Genomic DNA, 19,916 nt, shown 5'->3' with positions numbered 1-19,916 from the left:
AGAAGAATCACTTGAACCCGGGAGGTGGAGGTTACAGTGAGCTGAGATTGCACCATACACTCCAGCCTCGGTGACAGAATGAGACTCTGTCTCAAAAAAAAACCAACCAAACAAACAAAAATACCCCACAACATTGAGTGAAACAAGCAACTTGCAGGACAGTCCATACAGCAGGAAGCTATGCTTTTTGTGTGTGTGTGTGTGTGTGTGACTGAGTCTCGCTCTGTCACCCAGGCTGGAGTGCAATGACGTGATCTTGGCTCACTGCAACTTCTGCCTCCTGGATTCAAGCAATTCTCCTGCCTCAGCCCTAGTTAGCTGAGATTACAGGTGTCTGCCACCACATCTGGCTAATTTTTTGTATTTTTCATAGAGACAGGGTTTCACTATGTTAGCCAGGCTGGTCTTGAACTCCTGACCTCATGATCCACCCTCCTCAGCAGATCCAAAAGTGCTGGGATTACAGGCATGTGCCACTGTGCCTGGCCTAATTTTTGACTTTTTGTAGCAATGGAGTCTCACTCTGTTGCCCTGGCTGGTCTTTTTTTTTTTTTTTGAGACGGAGTTTCACTCATGTTACCCAGGCTGGAGTGCAATGGTGCGATCTCGGCTCACCGCAACCTCCGCCTCCTGGGTTCAGGCAATTCTCCTGCCTCAGCCTCCTGAGTAGCTGCGATTACAGGCACGCGCCACCATGCCCAGCTAATTTTTTGTATTTTTAGTAGAGACGGGGTTTCACCATGTTGACCAGGATGGTCTCGATCTCTTGGCCTCGTGATCCACCTGCCTCGGCCTACCAAAGTGCTGGGATTACAGGCTTGAGCCACCGCGCCCGGCCCAGCCCTGGCTGGTCTTGAACTCCCAGGCTCAAGTGATCCTCCCACCTTGGTCTCCCAAAGAGCTGGGATCATAGGTGTGAGCCACTGTGTCTGGCCCAAACCCAACTTTAAGAGGGCAGGAAAGAGATATCCTATTATGTGCCCAAAAGCAAAAGCAGTAATTAATGGATAAAACCCCCTATCCATCACGGTAATGACTTTTGGGAAGAGTACAAGGGGCTTCCACCTTAACTGTGAAAACTGAAAATAAAATCCTAAGCCTCCTCAACCACTGAATGGGCCTCCTCTTGGCCAAGGGGACCCCAAAGAAACCTTAAAATTTGAGTTCCCAGCCATGACAGGATGGGAGGTGAGACACACCTTGTTAGGTCTCCTTTTTGTGGTGTAGACACAGCTGAGCAGCATTAATGTTAAAAATTAAGCCAGGTGCCATGGCTTACACCTGTGATTCCAGCATTTTGGGAGCCCGAAGTGAACAGATCACCTGAGGTCAGGAGTTCAAGACCAGCCTAGCCAACATAGTGAAACCCTGTCTCTACTAAAAATACAAAAAATTAGCCAGGCATGGTGGCAGGCACCTGTAATCCCAGCTACTTAGGAGGCTGAGGCAGGAGAATCACTTGAACCCGGAGGCAGAGGTGGCAGTGAGCAGAGATGGCACCATTGCACTCCAGCCTGGGTGACAGAGTGAGACTCTGTCCCCAAAATAAAAAATAAATGTTAAAATAGAGATCATACAACTGACAGAACAGACTCTTTGTCTGTTGTAATTATAACAAGAGCTAAGATCATGCCAGATAAGGGTTAAGACACATACACATAGGCCGGGCGCGGTGGCTCAAGCCTGTAATCCCAGCACTTTGGGAGGCCGAGGCGGGTGGATCACGAGGTCAAGAGTTCGAGACCATCCTGGTCAACATGGTGAAACCCCGTCTCTACTAAAAATACAAAAACATTAGCTGGGCATGGTGGCGCGTGCCTGTAATCCCAGCTACTGAGGAGGCTGAGGCAGGAGAATTGCCTGAACCCAGGAGGCGGAGGTTGCGGTGAGCCGAGATCGCGCCATTGCACTCCAGCCTGGGTAACATGAGTGAAACTCCGTCTCAAAAAAAAAAAAAAAAGACACATACACTTGAAGAATAAACTATGTTCTAATTACCACAAGATTGATTTTTCTTTCTTTCTCTCTCTCTCTCTTTTTTTTTTTTGGAGACAAGGTCTCAATCTGTCACCCAGGCTGGAGTGGTACAGTGGTGCAATCACAGCTCACTGCAGCCTCAGCCTCTCAATCTCAAGTGATCCTCCCACCTCTTCCTCCTAAGTAGCTGGGACTACAGGCATATGGCACCCTGCCCAGCTAAGATGGGGTTTTGCCATGTTGCCCAAGCTGGTCTCAAACCCCTGGGTTCAAGAAGTCCTCCCCCCCTGGCCTCCCAAAGTGCTGGGATTACAGGCATGTAAATCCCCACTGCACCCAGCCATGTGAGATTTTCCTTTTCTCTAGCAGCTGAGCAAGCACTGGCCTTGAGATAAGTAATATTAAAACAACTGCGGCTCACCCACCACCAGACACTAACAGACCCTCTGCCCCTGCTCCACAGCCATAACTGCAGCTTTGAGTAGACAAGAAACAGATTTCAGTAACTTTCTCCTGATAAGACCACAGACCATGGACTGGTTCTGTCTGGTTTACAGAAGCTGCTCTTGCGTGCTTTCATGTCCCTGCTTCACATTTAGATGCACAGGGCCTGGTTTCCATACTTAAAAAAAAAAAGAGATGGGATCTCACTGTGTTGTCCAGGCTGGAGTGCAGTGGCTATTCACAGGTACAATCATAGTGCACTGCAGCCTTGAGCTCCTAGCTTCAAGCCATCCTCTGTTTCCACCACCTGAGTATTAGGGACTAGAGGCACAGGCCACCATACCCAGCAGTAATGCATTTAAATGTCAAGTGCCCCGCCCCACAGTGAACATGGGACACATGTAACATGCATGTTTGTTCAGTACATGTGTGCCAGGGCCCCCTTTGTTAATATTCAGGTCCTTCTATTACCTGTTGAATATGGTTTTTTGTTTGTTTGTTTTTTGAGACGGAGTCTTGCTCTGTTACCCAAGCACCCAGGCTGGAGTGCAAAGGCACAATCTCAGCTCACTGCAGCCTCCACCTCCTAGGTTCCAGCAATTCTCCTGCCTCAGCCTCCCAAGTAGCTGGGATTACAGGCATGTGCCACCACACCTAATTTTTTGTATTTTTAGTAGAGATGGGATTTCATCGTGTTAGCCAGGATGATCTTGATCTCCTGACCTTGTGATCTGCCCACCTCGGCCTCCTAAAGTGCTAGGATTATAGGCATGAGCCACCACATCCAGCCGCCTGTTGAATACGTATGTTTAGCCAACCCTTTAGCATAAAGCTCCTGCTCCAATCCCTCCTCCTTGGAAGTGCCTGTTTCTGGCCTCTGCTCTGCAGGAGGCTACACTTCCTAGCCTGTCAGCATGGCCACTGTACAGGTTGTAACCCTTTATAAGACATAAAATTTCCAAATTTATAGATCTTGACCAGGCATGGTGGCTCTTGCCTGTAATCCCAGCACTTTGGGAGGCCGAGGCGGGTGTGTCACTTGAAGCCAGGAGTTCAAGACCAGCCTGGCCAACATAGTGAACCCCCATCTTTATTAAAATACAAAAATCAGCCGGGCATGGTGGTGGGTGCCTGTAGTCCCAGATACTCGGGAGGCTGAGGTAGGAGAATTGCTTGAACCTGGGAGGCGGAGGTTGCAGTGAGCCAAGATTATACCACTGCACTCCAGCCTGGGCAACAGAGGGAGACTCTGTCTCAAAAGAAAAAAAAAATTTATAGATCTCATGATTTTTTTAGTGGATGATTATAATTATTATTTTTTTTAATGTGAAGCAAAAATGTGAACTTTGTTAATTCTGAAGGGAGGATCCTAGCTGGGTATATTATTCACTATGTTGCATCTTTTTCAGTTGTAGCTGAAAGTATACTTTTCAAGGGAGGCTACAAATGGGCCATTAATATTAAAAGTCAATTGTGTGTGTCCTTGCTGGGACAATGTTTTCTTTCATGCTATTCAAAGAGAAATACGAGCCAAGAGATTCCTTTGATTTTTTTTTTTTTTTTTTTGAAACAGTCTTGTTCTGAGCCCAAGCTGGAGTGCAGTGGCACAATCTCAGCTCAGCGCAGCCTCTGCCTCCTGGACTCAAGCGATTGTCCCACCTCAGCCTCCCAAGTAGCTGGGACTACAGGCATGCACCACCACACCTGGCTAACTTTTATATTTTTTGTAGAGAGAGGGTTTCACCATGTTTCCCAGGCTGGTCTCAAACTCCTGGGCTCAAGTGATCCACCCGCCTCAGCCTCTTAAAGTGCTGGGATGACAGGTATGGACCACCAGGCCCAGCCAGACTCCTAAGTTTTATGTTGCTTTTGTCTGTGTAACAGCTTCCTTCCTTCCGTCTGTCCATCCGTCCGTCCTGACGGAGTTTCGCTCTGTTGCTCAGGCTGGAGTACAATGGCGTGATCTCAGCTCACTGCAACCTCCGCCCCTCAGTTTCAAGCGATTCTTCCACCTCAGCCTCTGGAGTAGCTGGGATTACAGGCGCCTACCACCACGCCTGTCTAATTTTTTGTATTTTTAGTAGAGACGGGGTTTTGCCATGTTGGCCAAGCTGGTTTCAAACCCCTGACCTCAGGTGATCCACCCGCGTTGGCTTCCCAAAGTGCTAGGATTACTGCGCCCAGCCAGCATTCTTTCTTTCGAAACTCAGCAGTTTGCTGGGCTCTGGGCTCATGTGCAGCCCTGTGTGTACCTGTGTGTGTGTACCTGTGTGTGTGCCCTGTCTGTGTGTCTTCTCCCCCCTGCAGCAAGGGCTCTCCCTGGGGTTGCCTGACTTGGCTCTATTTTTCCAGCCCTGAACTTGCCACAAGGCAGGTACCTAATACATGTTTAACGAATGACCCTGATACGCTCATGACATGGTTAGGCTTTGTGTCCCCACCCAAATCTTATATCTTGAATTGTAATCCCCATAATCCCCACATGTCAAGGGAGAGACCAGGTGTAGGTAATTGAATCATGGGGGCAGTTTCCCCAATACTGTTCTCATGATGTGAGTTCTCACCAGATCGGAAGGTTTTATAAGGGGCTCTTCCCCCTTTGCTCAGCATTTCTCCCTCCTGCCGCCTTGTGAAGAAGGCGCCTTGCTTCTCCTTCGCCTTCTGCCATGATTGTAAGTTTCCTGAGGCCTCTCTAGCCATGCTGAACTGTGAGTCAGTTAAATCTCTTTCCTTTATAAATTACATAGTCTCGGGCAGTTCTTAATAGCAGTATGAAAACAGATGAATAGACCCAGTTCTCTTTAAATAATGAGCCACTTCAGGGCAGGAACCATGTCTCCTTACCCCTCTGAGTCCTGCCCTCCTCTAAAACAAGGAATAAGTGTTTGTTGAATGAATAACCAAAGGCCCTCATCTCCAGCCCATCAATGGAAGCAGAACACACACTGTCCTTCCCACTCTACCATGAGCCTCCTGAGGGGCTGGCAGGGTCTGGGGTCTGTTTATCTGCATTTTTATTTTTGAGACGGAGTTTTGCTCTTGTTGCCCAGGCTAGAGTACAATGGTGAGATCTTGGCTCACTGCAACCTCCACCACCTGGGTTCAAGCAATTCTCTTGTCTCAGCCCCCCAAGTAGCTGGGATTACAGGGGCGTGCCACCACACCCGCTAATTTATATATTTTTAGTAGAGACGGGGTTTCTCCATACTGGTCAGGCTGGTCTCGAACTCCTGACCTCAGACGATCCACCCACTTCGGCCTCCCAAAGTGCTGGGATTACACGCGTGAGCCACTGTGCCTGGCAAATAGCTTTGATTTTTTTCTTTTCTTTTTTTTTTTTTTTTTTGAGACGGAGTCTTGCTCTGTGGCCAGGCTAGGGTGCAGTGGCACCATCTCAACTCACTGCAACCTCCACCTCCCAGGTTCAAGTGATTCTCCTGCTTCAGCCTCCCAAGTAGCTGGAATTACAGGCACCCACCACCATGCCCGGCTAATTTTTGTATTTTTAGTAGAGATGGGGTTTCACCATATTGGCCAGGATAGTCTCGATCTCTTGACCTCATGATCTGCCCGCTTCGGCCTCCCAAAGTGTTGGGATTACAGGTATGAGCCACCACGCCCGGCCCTATCTGCAGACTTTTACCACGTTTATATGCCTGCATTGAAAAGCTTATGTGTGATTATATACTAAGGTGACCAACTTGTCCCAGTTTTAGCATTAAATTATCTGCATTTAGTACAGAACCTGATAGGAACTCCTGAAGTTGCAGGCAAACCAGGATGGTCAGGTGACTCCCTTCTCTCCCAGCTTAATTTCTTCCTCATCTTCATATGAAAGGGTTGAGCCTGGTCCTGTCCCTGCATATGAGATCTAAGATTTTACTAGCAGGCCAGAGGGAAAGAGGTGAGTCAACAAAGGAAGAAAGATTCACCTTGGAATTTTCTGAGAGATCTTTATTCTTTATTCAGATGTGGGATCAGCACTGCCATCTGGGCCTTGGTTCTAGTGGCTTGCCATGGTCTGGAAAAGTTGTTGGGGGAGGGAGGGACAGAATAGTTTATTTAGAAGCACAGGTTCTGGAGCTAGATGAAATTGGGTTCAATTTCCAGCACTGCTGTGTGATCCTGGGAGAGTAAGTGACCTCTCTGAGCCTCAGTTTCCTCCTCTATGTAGTAGGAGTAATGATATAACTTACCCCACCACAGAGGGGTTCTTGATTAAACTGTTAACTAAAGTTCTCCCTACAGTGCCTGGCACAAATTAAGATGGTATGTGCATATATATATATATATATTATTATTATTATTATTTAGGTGGGGGATGTTTTTTGAGACAGACCTTCACTCTGTTGCCCAGGCTGGAGTGCAGTGGTGTGATCGCAACTCACTGCAACCTCCGCCTTCCGGCTTCAAGCGATTCTCCTGCCTCAGCCTCCTGAGCAGCTGGGACTACAGGCATGCGCCACCACGCCTGGCTAATTTTTTGGTATTTTCAGTAGAGACGGGGTTTCACCACATTGGCCAGGCTGGTCTCCTGACTTCAAGTGATCTGCCCACCTCGGCCTCCCAAAGTGCTGGGATTACAGGCATCAGCCACCGTGCCTGACCTGTTTTTTTCTTTTCTTTTTATTTTTTAGAAATTTTTTGGGCTGGGCGTGGTGGCTCACGCCTGTAATCCAAGAACTTTGGAGGCCAAGGCAGGCGGAGCACCTGAGGTCAGGAGTTCAAGACCAGCCTGACCAACATGGTGAAACCCTGTCTTTAAAAAAAAAAAAGCCGGGCGCGGTGGCTCACGCCTGTAATCCCAGCACTTTGGGAGGCCGAGGCGGGTGGATCATGAGGTCAAAAGATCGAGACCATCCTGGTCAACATGGTGAAACCCCGTCTCTACTAAAAATACAAAAAATTAGCTGGGCATGGTGGCGCGTGCCTGTAATCCCAGCTACTCAGGAGGCTGAGGCGGGAGAATTGGAGGCTGAGGCGGGAGAATTGCCTGAACCCAGGAGGCGGAGGCTGCGGTGAGCCGAGATCGTGCCATTGCACTCCAGCCTGGGTAACAAGAGCAAAACTCCGTCTCAAAAAAAAATAAATAAATAAAAATAAAAATAAAATTAAAAAAAAGAAACAAAAAAATAAATTTTTTGTAATGGAAGCTTCATGAGTTTGCATGTTATCCTTCCTCAGGGCCATGCAAATCTCTATTGTTCCAATTTTAGTATATGTGCGGCCAAAGCGAGCACTACTGGTTTTTTGGTTTTTTTTTTAAGAGATGGGGTCTTGCTATGTTGCCCAGGCTGGAGTAGAATGGCTATTCACAGGTGTGATCCTACTACTAATCAGCATGGGAGTTTTGACCTGCTCCATCTCTGACCTGGACAGTTCACCTCTCTTTAGGCCACCCGGTGGTCCCCAATTCCAGGAGGTCAGCACATTGATGTCAAATTTAGTGCACAACCCGGTGGGCATAGCTCACTACAGCCCAGAACTCCTGGGCTCAAGCGATCCTCCTGCCTCAGCTTCCTGAGTAGCTGTGACTACAGGTGGGCATCACCTGAACATCACTGACCAGTTTTTTGTTTTTTTTTTTTTTTTGAGATGGAGTCTTGCCCTGTTGCCCAGGCTGGAGTGCAGTGGCTCAGTCGCAGCTCACTGCAACCTCCACCTCCCAGGTTCAAGCAATTATCTGCCTCACTCTCCGAGTAGCTGGGACTGCAGGTGCCCGCCACCACGCCCAGCTAATTTTTGTATTTTTAGTAGAGATGGGGTTTCACCATCTTGGCCAGGCTGGTCTTGAACTCCTGACCTCATGATCCACCCACTTCGGCCTCCCAAAGTGATGTGATTACAGGTGTGAGCCACTGCTCCTGGCTCTTACTCTTTTTTTCTTTTGGTTTAGCTATTACTGTTACCACGAGCACTATTAGTCCTCTCTGATCGCCCATCCCCAGATGAGGTCTGGGGCCTGAGCTCCCCGCTCTCGGCTCTCATCAGACTTCATCATTATCATTCATGTAATCGCCTGTCCCCCACCAGGCAGCCTCTTGTCTGGCATGTCTCTCTATCCTCCCTGACAAGAGAGGACAAGAGCAGAGGAGATACTTTATAAATACTTGCTGAAATAAGGAGGTTCAGCTGGAGTTCCTAGCTCCACGCAGAAGCCATCACACTGTAGCAGAAAACATCCCGAGCCCCTCTGGAATGCACCCAAGGGCCCTTCCCCACTGAGCTGCTAGGATCCTTTCAGGCCCCGCCCAGATCCAGTGTTTCTCACCTGTCACCTCTCAGGAGAGCCACCACCCTGGAGCCCTCCCAGCTGCCCTGACCTCCTCACCTCCTCAATCCAGTCGTTGAAGGCCGAGACTCGAGTGAACACCGTGGGCTTCCGGAGGGTGTTGCAGCCAAAGGCAGAAACAAAGCTGGTCACACCATGGACCTGCCAGGCGCCATCCTCCGTGGGGCAGTTGAGGGGTCCCCCAGAGTCACCCTGGAACCGTCCGAGAGGGGTGGGGGAATGAGCCTTGTCTGAGGTTTATGGAACTGGGTTTCTTTTTTTTTTTTTTTTTTTGAGACGGAGTTTTCGCTCTTGTTACCCAGGCTGGAGTGCAATGGCGCGATCTCGGCTCACCGCAACCTCCGTCTCCTGGGTTCAGGCAATTCTCCTGCCTCAGCCTCCTGGGTAGCTGGGATTACAGGCACGCGCCACCATGCCCAGCCAATTTTTTTTGTAATTTTAGTAGAGACGGGGTTTCACCATATTGACCAGGATGGTCTCGATCTCTTGACCTCGTGATCCACCCGCCTCGGCCTCCCAAAGTGCTGGGATTACAGGCTTGAGCCACCGCGCCCGGCATGGAACTGGTTTTGAACTTCAGGGACTTTGAGAAATTCCAACATTACTTGACCCCTCTGAGCTTGAGCTTGCTCATTTGTTTTTATTTTTTATTTTATTTTTAATTTGAGACGGAGTTTCGCTCTTATTGCCCAGGCTGGAGTGCAAGGGTGCAATCTCAGCTTGTCACAACCTCCTCCTCCCAGGTTCAAGAGATTTTCCGGCCTCAGCCTTCCAAGCAGCTGGGATTACAGGCACCTGCCACCACACCCAGATAATTTTTTTGTTTGGTTGGTTGTTTTGTGACAGTCTCGTTCTGTTGCCAGGCACCAGACCTCCCAGGTTCGAGCAATTCTCATGCCTCAGCCTCCCAAGTAGCTGGGATTACAGACTCGCACCACCACGCCCAGCTAATTTTTATATTTTTTAGTAGAAATGGGGTTTCACTATGTTGGCCAGGATGGTCTCGATCTCTTGACCTTGCAATCCATCTACCTTGGCCTCCCAAAATGCTGGGATTACAGGTGTGAGCCACCGTACCCTGCCTTATTGTTAATTCATACTCAATTATAACACAGTGAGGGTTTTTGATAGTATTCTTTTTTCGTCTTTAAGAGACAACGTCTTGGCTAGGCACAGTGGCTTGCATCTGTAAACACACCACTTTGGAAGGCCAAGGCAGGAGGATCACTTGAGCCCAAGAGCTAGAGACCAGCCTGGGCAACATGATGAGACCTCGTCTCTACAAAACATTTAAAAATTAGGCATTGTGGTGTGCACTTGTACTCCTGGCTACTCAGGAGGCTGACGTGGGAGGATTGCTTGAGCCCAGGAGGGCAAGGGTATGATGAACTGTGATGGCGCCACTGCACTCCAGCCTGGTCAACAGAGCAACATCGGTCTCAAAAAAAAATGATTTCTGGCTCTGTTGCCCAGGCTGGAGTGCACTGACAAAATCACAGCTCACTGTAAGCTTGAACTCCCAGACTCAAAAAATCCTCCCACCTCAGCCTCTCCAGTAGCTGGGACTACTAAAGAGTGCCACCATGCCTAATTTTAAAAAATTATTTTTGTAGATAGGCATCTCACGATGTTACCCAGGCTAATTGCAAACTCCTGGCCTCAAGCAGTCCTCCCGCCTCAGCCTCCCAAAGCACTTGGATTATAGGCACGAGCCATTGTGCCCAGCACAATGATAGTATTCTTAATGTTAATTATAACTTTAGAACCACAGAGTCGACTTGGCATTAAAGGTCATGGTACCAGTATCTCCTGCTGTGCTGATGGGGAAGCCTGAGGACCAGGTAGGGACGGTGACTTGTCCAAAGTCATGTCAGTGTGTGAGCTGAGACTGCAAACCAGGGATCCTGACTCCCACCGGGGCCTGAGCTCTGTGTCTGGACTACATTGACTTTCTCCACGTCCTGCCTGGCCTGGAGGCTGAATAGGGGAAGCGGGCGAGATCCTTTCTCCACCTTCCAGGCAGACGGCCCCATTCCAGGGTCCTGCACACCCAGCACCGCCTCGGGCAGGTAAGAGATGACTCACGTTGCAGCCGGAGCGGATGTCCCCTCCAGCACACACCATGGTCTTCTTCACAGAGGAACCCCACCAGTTCCACTTGGAGCAGTGCTCATAGTCCACCACGGGCAGCAGGGCCTGCTGCAGCTTGTCCGGGAGTGGCCCATTGGCTGCAGGGATAGAAAGCACTGAGTCAGGGGCGCGCATGGCCAGGAGCCCCGGAGGAAAGCGGCGTTCAAGCCGCACAGCTCTTCCGCCCTGATGAGGACTCTCCTCCCACCTGCTACATGGTCCCGCATGCTTTGTGCACCATGACATCCCCAGCACCTGGCACACAGGAGGCACCAAAACATGTGCAATTGAGCACATTCATGTTTTGGAGGCTGGTGGGAGAAGGCTGCGGCTGGAGAGAAACGGGAGGAAAGTACAAGGACCAGTCCTGGTGTTACCTTCAACCTGCAGCCCCACGCCCTGTCTTCCTGCTACTGGCCCTGCGGCCAGCTAGAGGAGTCAGCACGTACTATAGAGACGGCCCCAGCCGCTGATGTAGCAGGGTGTCTCGTTGGGAAGGATGTCACCAGCAGGAGGGAGGCAGGCAAGCTGGACGGCGTCTCCCAGCTGGGCGCTGCGTGAGAGCTTGATGAGGGCGATGTCATTGCTGGGGAGGAGGGAAGAGTCACGGGGGCTGGTCCTCCAGCCGGCCCAAGTCCTACCTCCCAGCTGTTGCTTCAGGCTGCTCTACCTCTGAGATGCCCCAGCTTCTTTACCTTCCAAATCCACTCTTTTATTATTATTATTATTATTATTGAGACAGAGTCTCACTCTGTTGCCCAGACTGGAGTGCAGTGCCGCGATCACAGCTCACTGCAGCCTCCTGGGCCCAAGGGATTCTCCTGTTTTTACCTCCCGAGGTGCTAGAATTATAGGCATGAGCCACTGGACCTGGCCCAAATGCATTCTTAAGGCCGAGCAATTTTTTTTTTTTTTTTTTTTTGAGATGGAGTCTTCTCTCTGTTGCCCAGGCTGGAGTGCAGTGGTGTGATCTCGGCTCACTACAACCTCCACCTCCTGGGTTCAAGTGATTCTCCTGCCTCAGCCTCCCGAGTAGCTGGGACTACAAGTGCATGTCACTATGCCTGGCGAATTTTTTTTATTTTTTATTTTTAGTAGAGACAGATTTCACCATATTGGCCAGACTGGTCTACAACTCCTGGCCTCAGGTGATCTGCCCCTCTTGGCCCCCCAAAGTTCTGGGATTACAGGTGTGAGCCACTGCGCCTGGCCAAGGCTGAGCAATTTTAAGAAGCCCTTCTAGCCCCTTGGCTCACTCTGACCCTTCGCCTTCAGAATTGTCCTTTCCTTTGACCCTCGAAGTTCGGCTGTCTCAGAATCCCCTGGAGGGCTTATTAAAACACAGACTGCTGCATCCCACCCCGTTTCTGATGCAGTGGATCTTGGCTAAGGCCCAATAATTCACAATTTTTTTTGTTGTTGAGATGGAGTCTCGCTCTGTCACCCAGGCTGGAATGCAATGGCGCGATCTCGGCTCACTGCAACCTCCGCCTCCTGGGTTCAAGTGATTCTCCTGCCTCAGCCTCCCAAGTAGCTAGGATTACAGGCATGTACCATCACGCTCGGCTAATTTTTGTATTTTTACTAGAGATGGAGTTTCACCATGTTGGCCAGGCTGGTCTGGAACTCCTGGCCTCAAGTGATCCACCTGCCTCGGCCTCCCAAAGTGCTAGGATTACTGTGTCCGGCCAATAATTCACATTTCTACAGGTTCACAGGTGATGTTGATACTGCCAGCCCAGGAGCCACACTTTGAGAACCACTGCCCTCTGTCTTCACCTGCCTGTGTGTCACTTCAGTCCTTTCGTCTGGGTCTCCCTTTTCTCTCTACTCACCCCAGAAGCCCTGTGAAGAGGGGCTGGGGTTTTCATCACATGGCACCTCATTCCTCCACTGCATTTGCAGTGGTTCTGCACCCTTCCTTGACCCTCTTGTCAGAAAAATCTGAGCCACTCAGACTTAAGAATTTTTCATACACTTGAAGGGCATAAGATTGTCTCCTTGGCCTTCACAACCACCCAGGAAGCCCAATTTCATGGTCACCTTTTGACAGATAGCAAAACAGAGGTGCAGAGAAGGCCAGTGACTTGCTTAGGCCACACAGAGAGTTAATGCTAGAGCCTGACTCTCAGCCCAATGCTCCTCCTTTTGCCCATAGTGCTGGGAGCCCAGGATGCACTGGGTGAGCCATCTGTTGGATGGAGAAGCCCTTGGATTTGGGAGAAGGGTGCCAGAGGAACCTTAGGCTCTGAAGCCAATAGCCAAGTGGCCCTGGGGTAGTTCCTGCCCCTCCCTGAGCTCTGCCACTCTTCTGTAGGAAGACAGGTTTGGTGTTGATGGCTCTTAAAGGCTCTGCTGGCTCCAACCCTCAGTGTGTGTGACCTGGGCACAGGCTGCTGGGCTCAGCACCCCTGTCCCTGCATCCCTACTCAGAGTTGGAGCCTAGAGGAGCCTCTGGGTTCCAGGCTGGAGCTTTCACTCACCCACAGGCCACGCAGTTGGAGTTCCAGAGCGGATGCACAAAGATGTCCTCAGAGTTGATGGGGATCACCTGCTCGGGGCCCTCCTTCTCAGCCCGGTCGTACTCGCCCAGCACCACCTGGTAGGTCCGGGAGCTCCTGCAGGCGGAGGTGAGGTCAGTCTGGGCCTGATGGGCTCGCCTCCCTCCTTCCCCATTGTCACCCACTCTCCACGGCTGCCTGGGCTTCAGGAAGGGACAGGGTAGAGAACTCACGAGATGCAGTGGCCTGCAGTCATAACCCAGTCGGGGGCGATGAGGCTGCCGCCGCAGGTGTGGTAGAAGCTTCCTTCTTTCTCATACTGCAGGGAAACCTGGTGGCCCAGGAGGAAAGGGCCTGAGTGGACTGGGCTCCACCATGAGAGTTGCCACCAATGACTGTATAGGTTGTGCACTGGGCAACTCTAGAGGGCACCATTTGCACAGAAAACAAGAGCACCCTCTGAAATGTGCAGTGCATAACCTGGGTAACTGCCCGTGGTGGCCCTATCACTTTTCCAGGGGTTCACATTCTGATTTTCCAAAGCCTCCCCTCACCAGGACTATGACCTTGCTGGGGAACCCAACACTCTCTACCTTCTGTCTCTTGAAAGCCCTCGAAGACCCTCTATCACGCACCCCTTACCCCATGACTTTTTTTTTTTTTAAATAGAGATGGGGTGTCACCGTGTTGGCCAGGCTGGTCTCGAACTCCTGACCTCAGGTGATCCACCCATCTCAGCCTCCCAAAGTTCTGGGATTACAGGCGTGAGCCACCGTGCCCAGCTGACCTTTTTTTTTTTTTTTTTTTGTTTGAGATGGAGTTTCCCTCTTGTTGCCCAGGCTGGAGTGCAATGGTGTGATCTTGGCTCACCACAACCTCTGCCTCCTGGGTTCAAGCTCTTCTCCTGCCTCAGCCTCCTGAGTAGCTGGGTTAACAGGCATTCGCCACCACACCTGGCTATTTTGTATTTTTAGTGGAGGCTGGGTTTCTCCATTTTGGTCAGTCTGGTCTCGAACTCCCGATCTCAGGTGATCTGCCTGCCTCAGCCTCCCATGGTGCTGGAATAACAGGCATGAGCCACTGTGCCCAGACAATTCATTTCTGTATTGTTTGTGACTGCTTTCATGCTACCATGGCATAGTCAAGTCATTACGATCCAAACCATCAAATGACCTAAAATATTTACTCTCTGGCCCTTTACAGAGCAAGCTTGCTGACTGTCTCCAACAGAACTCCCTGTGAGGATGGGAATGTTCTGTATCTTTGCTGTCCAATATGGTAGCCACTAGCCACATGTGACTATGGAACATTTGAAATGTGGCAAGCAGGCCAAGCATGGTGGCTCATGCCTATAATCCCAGCACTTTGGAAGGTCAAGACGGGAAGATCACTGGAGTTCAGAAGTTTGAGACCAGCTCGGGCAACAGAGCAAGACCCCATCTCTACAAAATATATAAAATTTATATATATATAAATTAGCTGGGTGTGGTGGCACATGCCTGTAGCCACAGCCACTCAGGAGGCTGAGGTGGGAGAACTGCTAAAACCTAGGAGGTCAAGGCTACAGTGAGCTGAGACGGCACCACTGCACTGTAGCCTGGGTGACAGGGCAAGACCCTGTCTCAAAAAAAAAAAAAAAAAAAAAAAGAAATATAGAATTTTCTGAACTGAATTATTAACATTAATTAAATTTCAGCTGGGTGAGGTGGCTCATGCCTGTAATTCCAGCACTTTGAAAGGCGGAGAAGGGTGGATCACCTGAGGTCAGGAGTTCCAGACCAGCCTGGCCAACATAGCGAAACCCCGTCTGTACTAAAAATACAAAATTAGCCGGGCATGGTGGCGTGCGCCTGTAATCCCAGCTACTTGGAAGGCTGACACTGGAGAATTGCTTGATCCCAGGAGGTGGAGGTTGCAGTGAGCCGAGATCAGACCATTTTACTCCAGCCTGGGCAACAAAGGTGAAATTCTGTCTCAATAATAATAATAATAATCGTGCTCGCTTCGGCAGCACATATACTAAAATTGGAACGATACAGAGAAGATTAGCATGGCCCCTGTGCAAGGATGACATGCAAGCGTTCCATATTTTATTTAAAATTTTTAAAATATTTAAAAAAATAATAATTACAATATTTATCCTGTTATTTATTTATTTTTATATATTTATTTTTTTTGAGACGGAGTTTCGCTCTTGTTACCCAGGCTGGAGTGCAATGGCGCGATCTCGGCTCACCGCAACCTCTGCCTCCTGGGTTCAGGCAATTCTCCTGCCTCAGCCTCCTGAGTAGCTGGGATTACAGGCACGCACCACCATGCCCAGCTAATGTTTTGTATTTTTAGTAGAGACGGGGTTTCACCATGTTGACCGGATGGTCTCGATCTCTTGACCTCGTGATCCACCCGCCTCGGCCTCCCAAAGTGCTGGGATTACAGGCTTGAGCCACCGCACCCGGCCCAATAATAATTTAAAGTTAATTAAATTTAAATAGCCACAGCACATCAAGTCCAGCCTTCCCTCCACTGGCCTTACAAAGCCCCTGACTCCCTTATTGCTTTCAGACTTCATAGCCCTGTTGTATCATCCTAGGAATGTAGAAATGAGTCCTTCAAAATCTTACTTCTTCAACACAGTGTCTGAAAGTCCACCACCAGTGTGCCAACTCCTTGAGTTAAGCATTACCTTTATGCCCGATTTCACTTTTTTTTTTTTTTGAGACAGAGTCTTGCTCTGTTGCCAGGCACCAGGCTGGAGTGCAGTGGTGCAATCTCAGCTCACTGCAATCTCCACCTCCTGGGTTCAAGCAATTCTGCTGCCTCAGCCTCCCGAGTAGCTGGGACTACAGGCGCACACCACCATGCCCAGCTAATTTTTTGTATTTTTTAGTAGATACAGGGTTTCACCATGTTGGCCAGGAGGGTCTTGATCTCTTGATCTCGTGATCCTCCCACCTCGGCCTCCCAATGTGCTGGGATTACAGGCGTGAGCTGCCATGCCCGGCCCCTGATTCCACTTTTAAGTTGCAAATCGCCCAGTGAGGGTTACAGACGGAATGGGCAAAACCTCCATGTAAAGTAGAAGGTCCAGGGGCTTCCTGGTCTTTGGAAGCTGAAGTGGATATTGCAAAGGGATCAATGGTGTCAAGGCTGGATGCCTTGGCACATCATTAGAGATTAGGCTCCAGAGCCCATGGTGGGAATTAATGCAGCTGGTGCTCTTACCTGCCAGGGCCAGCTGTAGGGGACCGCGTCCTCACCATTGACAACGCGGCTAGAAGGGTGAGAGGAAGGTCGGCCACAGCCTAAGGCTAGAGGGGAGAGGAGAGCTGTCAATCAGCTGGAGGGTCCCCAAAAGCAAAGAGGAGACCAGTGTCCCAGTCCAAGCTGTGGCTTCAACTGGCTGTGTGACCCCATGCAAGCCCCTGTCACTTCTGGACCTCAGTAACCACGTATGAACAGTGAACATTTAAACTAGAGTAGGAATTTCCAGAATCCCAGGAGTCCAGGGATAGAGATTAAAATGTGGCCTCCTTCACTTGGAGGATTGAAGAGATTGATACACTTTGAACAATGCCTGGCCCTCAATGGAGCCCTCAAAGAGTGATAGCTATTGTCATACAGAGTGGAGGCTTTAAAGGACTTCCTGGGTTCAAAGTGCAGCTCTGGGCTGTGTGTGGTAGCTGACACCTGTAATCCTTGTGCTTTGGGAGGCCAAGCATGGAGGATCGCTTGAGCCCAGGAGTTTGAGACCAGCCTGAGCAACAAAGCAAGACCTCATCTCTACAGAAATAAAGTAAAATAAAATAAAATAGCCAGATACAGTGGCAAGTGCCTGTAATCTCAGCTACTCAGGAGGCCAAGTTGGTAGGATTGCTTGAGGCCAGGATTTTGAGACCAGCCTGGGCAACAAAGCAAGACCCCATCTCTACAAAACAAAGCAAACAATAAAAAAATTAGGCGCAGCTCTGCCTTATGTTCTATGATAAGCTACTTTACTTCCCTGAGGGTCAGTAAAATTGGATAATGATAGTTCTGATCTCATGAGGCTGTTGTGAGAATTATGAGAAAATATAGGAAACACCCTGAACATTCTGCCTGGCACATAGTAAGCACTCAACCAGTGTTATCTATTACCAATATTGTCAGTCAAGGGAGGCTGCTTGGAAGAGGTGGCACTGAGCTGGAATGCAATATGGCAGAGAGACCAGGAAAAGGCTAGCCCATAGTATCTGGGGCTAGGTAGGGGGAGTGTGAGAGGAGAGTTGGAGTGGTAAGCGGAACAGTGGAAATTCCAACCCAAGATGTCCAACCACAGAGCCCAAACTCTTAACCATTTGACTTTGTTTACGGCCCCCATCAAGGACTTCCACCACAGTCCTTTGGAGTCTTTCTCCACCCATGGCCTCCCCTCCCCTCTCCTGCTCCATCATGAGCTAAAAGCCCCCACAGTCATGCCCCCAGGTACAAGCGGAGACCCCCTCCTGTGGCACCAGGCGTTGGTGTCATGGGACTCAGAGCGGGTGGTAGATTTCAAGGATTCCTAGTCCAGGGAGCCCAGGGAGCACACACACAGGCTGGGGTCTTACCAGCGGCCACAAGGAGGAGGGAACTGAGCAGCTGGAGCATCGTGTGTTTCTGGATGATGGGAAAAGGGCACAGAGCCCGGGGCTCTAATATAGGCAGAAGGTGAGTGGGGGACAGAGTAGGCCCCATTCCCAGAACAGATGGTGGAACTCCAAGTCTCCCATGGTCCAAGGCCACAGTCCTCACCCACTGCAGCTGGAGGAGTGCCAGCCAAGGGAAGGACCCAGGGTTCCCTGCAACAGGTGGCTGCACAGGTGGCGTGGAATGGCCAGCTGATAACAGGGGAGCAGGAGGAAAAGTTTATGTCAGGACAAGACCTCATCCTTCCAAAAGAACAGGGACACTGGAACTGGTCAGACTAGGGCTCAGTCCTGGTTCTGCCACCTCCAAGCTCTGTGACCTTGGACACACGGTTTACCCTCCCTGAGTCTCAGTTTTCTCATCTCTAACATGAGATTTAGATTAGTACCCACCTCCACAAAAATTTTTTGTTGAGCACTTTTTGTCTATATATCAGGCACTGTTCTAGGTGATACAGCTGTAAAAAAACAAAAAACAAACAAACAAAAAAAAAAACAAATACATGGTCTCAGCCTTTCTAGAGTTTGAGTCCAGGCTGGGAGCAGTGGCTCACACTTGTGATCCCAGCACTTTGGGAGGCTGAGGCAGGAGGATCACTTGAGGTTGAAGATAGAGGTCAGCCTGGCCAAAGTGGTGAAACAGTGTCTCTACTAAAACTACAAAAATTAGCCTGGCGTGGTGGTGGATGCCTGTAATCCCAGCTACTGGGGAGGCTGAGGAAGGAGAATCAATTGAACCCAGGAGACGGGGAGGCAACGGTTGCAGTGAGCTGAGATCATGCCACTGCACTCCAGCCTAGGGGACAGAGCAAGAATATCTCATTAAAAAAAAATAATAAAAGAAATAAAAGAAAAGAAATGAAACACGGGTGATTGGGGCAGGAATGGGAGTAAGTCATTTAGATGGGGGGACAGGCAAAGTGACATTTGGGCTGAGGAGGTCACAGCTGATGAAGTCCTGAGGATAAGTAAAAGCCAGTTATGGGAATCCCAGAAAGAAACACACTCTGAAGGGAAGGGTTGTGGGTGCAAAGTTCTGGAGGCTGTGATGGGTTTGCCTTGTTCAAGGAAAGGGAGGCTGGTGTCGCTGCAGCTTGGTAGTCAAAGTAGAGAGGAGAGGGAGATGAGGTCAAAGAGGAGGCGATCCCGAAAGTTGAACTCACACGTGACCCTGCAGTTCCACTCCTGGGTCCATACCGTGGGAAAATCTTACACACGCACTCCAGGAGATGTGGATGAGAATGTTTGCTGCAGCCTCTGTTCTCAAACCCAGAAACAACTCCCACGTCCATCAAGGCTAATAGGTGAATATATGTAGCATATTCACACAATAGATTATTATTTTTTTATAGTGGTGCAATCTCGGCCCACTGCAACCTCTGCCTCACGGGTTCAAGCGATTCTCCTCCCTCAGCCTCCCGAGTAGCTGGGATTAGAAGCACGCACCACTGCTTCCAGCTAATTTTTGTAATTTTAGTAGAGACAGGGTTTCACCATGCTGGCCAGGCTGGTCTTGAACTCCTGAGCTCAAGCAATCCACCTACCTCAGCCTCCCAAAGTGCTGGGATTACAGGCCTGAGCCACCGCACACCCAGTCCCCATATTACTTTCAGAAAATTTCTTCCTGTGTGCTGCATGAAGAAGGGTTGTAGGAGTCAGGGTGAGGGGGACCAGATGGGACGATTTTGGTCACCTGGGTCAGGAATCAGTGGAAGAGCTTGGCCTGGGATGGTGGGGTCAGAAATGGAGCTATATGGGTGGGATCAGTGTAGTCTGGAGGTGGAACAGCACCTGAGGTCATCTCTGCAGAGGGTGAGTACAGTGCCTGGCACTAAATCAGTGAACTTTATTCACATTAATCTGTAGGAAAGACTGCTGGCAAAAGCCTCCCAGCCCCGGGCCTGCCGT

At 49.8% G+C, this 19,916-nt stretch overlaps 1 protein-coding gene and 2 non-coding genes across 3 annotated transcripts; 1 reads left to right on the top strand and 2 right to left on the bottom strand.

Moving 5' to 3' along the window:
* Window positions 1–6,354: 6,354 nt before the first annotated feature.
* On the bottom strand, window positions 6,355–18,108 carry LOC116566420 (chymotrypsin-like elastase family member 3B). The gene is made up of 8 exons (XM_032300722.1): window positions 17,931–18,108; window positions 16,567–16,652; window positions 13,578–13,675; window positions 13,327–13,461; window positions 11,293–11,429; window positions 10,799–10,941; window positions 8,753–8,905; window positions 6,355–6,442 (listed from the first exon to the last, which is right to left on the bottom strand). The coding sequence occupies exons 1-8, from the start codon at window positions 18,055–18,057 to the stop codon at window positions 6,425–6,427; spliced, it is 897 nt and encodes a 298-aa protein (XP_032156613.1). The 5' UTR covers window positions 18,058–18,108; the 3' UTR covers window positions 6,355–6,424.
* On the bottom strand, window positions 7,554–7,661 carry LOC116566710. Its single transcript, XR_004275988.1, has one exon. It is a non-coding gene; the product is annotated as a U6 spliceosomal RNA (small nuclear RNA).
* LOC116566694 lies at window positions 15,340–15,449 on the top strand. The gene has a single exon (XR_004275976.1). It is a non-coding gene; the product is annotated as a U6 spliceosomal RNA (small nuclear RNA).
* Window positions 18,109–19,916: the final 1,808 nt, after the last annotated feature.

This window comes from Sapajus apella, unplaced genomic scaffold (assembly GCF_009761245.1).
Source record: "Sapajus apella isolate SASKATOON/1434 unplaced genomic scaffold, GSC_monkey_1.0 scaffold43, whole genome shotgun sequence".
Taxonomy (NCBI): Eukaryota; Metazoa; Chordata; class Mammalia; order Primates; family Cebidae; genus Sapajus; species Sapajus apella.
The sequence above is the reverse complement of the archived record's forward strand: the minus strand, read 5'-3'. Positions and strand labels throughout refer to the sequence as shown.